We start from the raw sequence: 5472 nt of genomic DNA on the forward strand, positions 1-5472 counted from the left end.
TGTTGAGACAGAGTCTCGCTCTGTCGCCCAGGCTGGAGTGCAGTGGCCGGATCTCAGCTCACTGCAAGCTCCGCCTCCCGGGTTTACGCCATTCTTCTGGCTCAGCCTCCCTAGTAGCTGGGACTACAGGGGCCCACCACCTCGCCCGGCTAGTTTTTTGTATTTTTTTTTTAGTAGAGACGGGGTTTCACCGTGTTCGCCAGGATGGTCTCGATCTCCTGACCTCGTGATCCACCCGTCTCGGCCTCCCAAAGTGCTGGGATTACAGGCTTGAGCCACCGCGCCCGGCCCAAGCCCGGCCTTTCATACCCATTGTTTAGGGGAAACGTCTTCTCCACTCCTGGGAGGAGGTCACAGCAGCCAGCTCCGTGCTGAGTGACCAGCGTGGGGCTGTCCCGACGTGGAGAAAACCTGTGTTCCCTGAGACCTGTTTTCCTGCTGTGGCGGGCCCCACGCGGCAGGCTGAGACAGGACAATCACCTGAACCCGGGGGGCGGAGGTTGCCAGCCTGGGCAACAGAGCAAGACTCTGCTCTCAAAAAAAAAAAAAGAAAGAAACCAGCCCGTGGCCGTGCCAGGAGGTGGCAGAGCCATGCCACGGGCCGCCCTCCTCGGCGGAAGTTCAGTGGGTGGTGGGAGTTAGAGACAGAGCTGAGGGGGGCCTCCTGTCCCAGGGACCCCAGGACCTCCCGGGCAGACGGGCTGCTGCACTCCCCAAAAGCACAGCAACCGCTCTTCTGTCCCCACCAGGCCATGGAGCTGCTGGTGGAGAAGGCTGTGAGCAGTGCGGCGGGGCCCCTGGGCCCTGGGGATGCGGTCAGGCGAGTGCTGGAGTGCGTGGCCACAGGGACGCTCCTGACAGGTCAGTCGCCAGGCCGGAGGGCCCAGAAGGTGGGCAGCAAATCGCAAAGACCAGGACCCATGGCTGTGGTACAGATGGCTGGGGTCACAGACACAGAGGAAGTGTCCAGCCCAGGCACGAGAGCGGCCCACGACACACACATGCTCCTAGGAGGGAGGCAGACAGGGAGGACACCACCCTGCACGCAGGGCACAGACACACAGGTCCCCGAAGGGAGGGCTCAGCCTCCACCCAGGAGACAACGGTTATGTTATCTGGCGGCCACGCCCACCGGCGGCGGCACAGAGCCACCCCGGCACAGAGCCACCCCGGCACAGAGCCACCCCGGCACAGAACCACCCCGGCGCAGAGCCACCCCGGCACCTGTCCTCCAAAGATTATCCAGAGGGAACAGCCAGGAGCTCAGCTGACAGGGGGCGCAGAGTTGCCCAGCACAGTGCGTTCTACACCAGCAGAGGGAAGAGAACGCGGCAGGACACACTCGTGTGAGAGGGTGGCGGTCAGATACGGAAAAGGGTGTTTTTGAGTCATTTTTAGTGACATAGGATATCAAGTGAAAAGGGAGCATAAAGCTTTGGGCCCGTTGCCTGAGCCATTATGTAAAGCACACGTGTAGGCACGCACACGCACAGGCACGCACGTGGACATGAGTGCACATACAGGCACACACATGGACGTACTTGCACACATGGGCACACACGCATGGGCACACACGGACATGAATGCATGCACACACACAGACATGCATGCACATGGGCACAGAGACGAGTGCACACACAGGCACACATGCACATACACCCGTGGGCACGCATGTGCACAGACGGACACGCACAGGCACATGGGCCCACATGGACACACACATCAGCATACATGTGCATATGCATGGGTGCACACAGGCACACACACACACATACACAAAGCCCAGGAGGTGCTGGCAGCCCAACGGGCTTTGAGGGCTGGGAGGACTCCCCCATGAGCCCGGGTGAAACCCTGACCTGCTGAGAGAGGCCTGAGGGTCAGAGGCTGCAAGTACAGCCCCATGCACGGGCCCCTGGGGCTCCATGATGTCGAGGGACAGCTCTGTCACCGTCTTTCACGAGGGCATTCTCGGCTTCTTTGTTGTTCCCACTCCCGCTCACAAAGATGGGCCCGGACTCCAGGATCCCTGCGAGAGAGACCAGACAGACGCCCTCGAGCCCATGACCCTCCAAGAGCGGGAAGACGTGACCGCCAGCGCCCAGGTAGGAGGGCCAAGTCCACGGCAGGGGTGACGCCCAGGTCCCAGCTCCAGCTTACAGCTGTGCAGTGTTCCCCGAAATGGCCCAGGTTCCACCTTCTCTCCCTCCCACTGAGATGTACGGGAACAGGAGGGTGGCCTGTGGGTGGCAGGACCGCGCATGGGGACAGGGCCAGCCTGGCGTGGTGGCGTGGGGCTGGCAGCTCAGAGCCAAAGCCACCACTGTAACGAGGCCCAGACCTCAAGTCTCACAGGCAGGGACTGTCCTCCCTCCACATCGCTGACTATGGTCCTAGAAGCTAGCTGTAGCCGGCAGCTCGTCCTGTCCAGCCCTCACCTGTGGTTTCCTTGTTTGCAAATTTGTTTATAAGAAAAATCTCCCAGCAGCACGAAAACCAAACCACAGCGGGTCTGACGTTTCTGAATTTTGCTTTTAACGGGATCAGTGAAATGGCTCGTAGTGCAGGATGTGGGGTCCCTGCAGTGAGGTGGAAAGAGCTGGTGGTCAGTGGAGTGGGGGGCCTCCTGGGACAGTCCTTGCGGTCAGCCAGCACCAAGCGAAAATTCGTCAGGCGCTGCGGTGGCCCAAGCTCAGCAGTCGTAAGAAGCCGTGTTGGCCAGGCCGGGTGGCTTGCACCTGTCATCCCAGCACTTTGGGAGGCCGAGGTGGGTGGATCACAAGGTCAGGAGTTCGAGACCAGCCTGGCCAATATAGTGAAACCCCGTCTCTACTAAAAATACAAAATTAGCCAGACGTGGTGGCACATGCCTGTAATCCCACCTACTTGGGAGGCTGAGGCAGGAGAATCATTTGAACCCGGGAAGTGGAGGTTGCAATGAGCTGAGATTGCGCCACTGTACTCCAGCCTGGGTGACAGAGCAAACTCTGTCTCCAAAAAAAAAGGTGCGGGGAGTGTCTCGAGGGACACAGGATAGGCCTGGCCCATCTGCTAGTGGCTACAGATGCCAGCCCCTCTGTGTCCTCAGCACTCGGGGAGCAGGGTGGGCAAGGGTCCTGATGGGCTGTGTGTGCCCCGCAGCACGCCCTGCGAATGCTGGCCTTCCGGCAGACCCACAAGATCCTGGGCATGGATCTCCTGCCACCCAGACACCGGCTTGGGGCCCGCTTCCGGAAGAGGCAGCGGGGACCTGGCGAGGCCGAGGAGGGCCCAGGGGAGAAGAAGCAGGGCCGGCGGGATGGAGAGGGCCTCGTGTGAGCCACCTGCCTCCCCAACCTGCGGGCCTTCCCATCCCTGCACTCCTGGACGTGTGCCCACTGACCAATGGCAGCATCATCCCTGACGTTAGACAACAGTTGTTTCCTTTTGAGTAGCGCTCTGTAGGTTTCTTTTAAAACACTTGTGCTTCAGGCCGGGCACCGTGGCTCATGCCTTTAATCCTAGCACTTTGGGAGGCCGAGGTGCTTGAGCCTGAGGGTTCCAAGGCCAGCCTAGATGACAGAGTGAGACCCCCCATCTCTCCAAAATATTTTTAAAAATCAGCTTGGTGTGGTTGGTGGCCAGGCGCAGTGATTCATGCCTGTAATCCCAGCACTTTGAGAGGCCGAGGTGGGCAGATCACCTGAGGTCAGGAGTTCAAGACTAGCCTGGCCAACATGGCGAAACCCTGTCTCTAGTAAAAAAAAAAAAAACACACACACACACAGATTAGCCTGGAGTGTTGGTATGCACCTGTAGTCCCAGCTACTTAGTAGGGAGGCTGAGTCCGGAGGATTCCTTGAGGCCAGGAGGGCAGTGAGCTGTGATTGCACCGTGGCACTCCAACCTGGGGAACAGAAGACCTTGTCACTTAAGAGAAATTTTTTTTAACATTTGTGCTTAAATTGTTAGAGAAATGATACCATCCAGCCCTGGGAGTGGCACCCCCTCCTGGAGGGCCCGGTCCCCCACGGCCAGGTGGGCCAGCAGTATAGCAAGCAGATTCTAAACTGGGGGATTTCTTGCTGACTCTAAACTCACCTTGTTTAGGAAGGGGTGAATACCTCCTTTGGGCCAGGCGCGGTGGCTCACGCCTACAATCCTAGCACTTTGGGAGGCCAAGCTTGGTGGATCGCTTGAGCCGAGGAGTTTGAGATCAGTCTGGGCAATATGATGACACCGCATCTTTACAAACAATTAGCCAGATGTGGTGGCCCAAGCCTGTAGTCCCAGCTACTCAGGAGGCTGAGGCTGTAGGATCCCTTGAGCCCAGGAGGTCGAGGCTGCAGTGAGTCAAGATTGCACTACTGAACTCCAGCCTGGGTTACAGAGCGAGACCCTGTCTCAAACAAACAAACAAACAAACAAACAAACTTTCTTTGGATGCCTCTGCGGCATGGATTTGAAATCAGGCCCTGTTCTGGCGCCCTACCACGTGTGCAGGACAAGCCCAGGGGAGCTCCCAGCCGGCATCCCCGCGTCCCCAGCCCAGCCTGCTCCAAACAGACCTTCTGCCCACTTCCACAGCCGGGGTGTCAGCAGGGCCTGAGCCAGGCTTGTGGCCTGTTGGGAGGGCCGCAGGGCCAGGTGGACATAGCCGACGGGCGATGAGGATCGTGGCTGGGCCTCCCCCGGGAACAGCTGTGCCCGACAGTCAGACCCGGAGCCCAGAGGCACCCCCACCCGCCCTGAGCCCTGTACCACTGAGTGCCTTTCTCAGAGAAAACCTGCTCTGCCATGTGTGGCTGAGACCTGGAGTTTAGCTTTCATTCTTCCTCCCCCCTCCCTGATGTAGGCCTCGGCTGGCCCTGAGGCAGGGGGTCCCCAAATACCCCCTTGTGGGAGCAGGGCCCAGGATCCGTGCCTGGGGGACCCGGGGAGGTGCCGCCGTCCTATGGATGCTGGCCATGGTGGGCAGGCGCCTCCTGGCACTGACGGATGTGAGGGCACCCCCTTCTGAGCCCCGCCCACCCCTCTGTAAGCCCCCACCCCAAACCTGCTTCAAACCTCCCGCTTGGTCAGTTTTTTGGTTGCGCCAAGTCGAAGCTGCCCAGTGGCACTGAATGAGGATAAGTCCACCTTTGGGGCAGACGTAGCCGTTCTCCAGTCCACTGGCAACAACTGACGGGTGTGAGCGCACCCCCCTTCTGAAAAGCGCCCCCAAACTTCCCAAACCTGTTCAAACCTCCCGCTTGGTCAAGTTTTTTTTGCGCCAGCTGCCCAGTGGCACTGCAATGAGGAAGTCCACCTTTTGCGCGCAGACGTGCGTCTCAGCCACCTGGCACTGACGGCGTGTGAGCGGCAACCCCCCTTCTGAGCCCCACCCCAACCTGTTTCAAAAAAACCTCTCCCGCTGTCAGTTTTTTTGAGCCCAGCCTGCAGATTGGCACTGCTACTGAGGAAAGGCTCCACCTGTTGGCGCAGACGTGGTCTCCA

At 59.4% G+C, this 5472-nt stretch overlaps 1 protein-coding gene across 1 annotated transcript in view; it reads left to right on the forward strand.

The window, feature by feature from the left end:
* Positions 1 to 3615, forward strand: part of ZFR2 (zinc finger RNA binding protein 2) — a 43096-nt gene extending 39481 nt beyond the window's left edge. The window contains exons 17-19 of the mRNA XM_017847156.1: positions 750 to 861; positions 2005 to 2102; positions 3139 to 3615. Of these exons, the coding sequence (XP_017702645.1) occupies positions 750 to 861; positions 2005 to 2102; positions 3139 to 3315 (387 nt within the window). The 3' untranslated portion in view covers positions 3316 to 3615. The remainder of the gene's footprint in view (positions 1 to 749; positions 862 to 2004; positions 2103 to 3138) is intronic.
* Positions 3616 to 5472: the final 1857 nt, after the last annotated feature.

Source organism: Rhinopithecus bieti, unplaced genomic scaffold (genome assembly GCF_001698545.2).
Source record: "Rhinopithecus bieti isolate Rb0 unplaced genomic scaffold, ASM169854v2 scaffold_28055, whole genome shotgun sequence".
Lineage (NCBI taxonomy): Eukaryota > Metazoa > Chordata > Mammalia > Primates > Cercopithecidae > Rhinopithecus > Rhinopithecus bieti.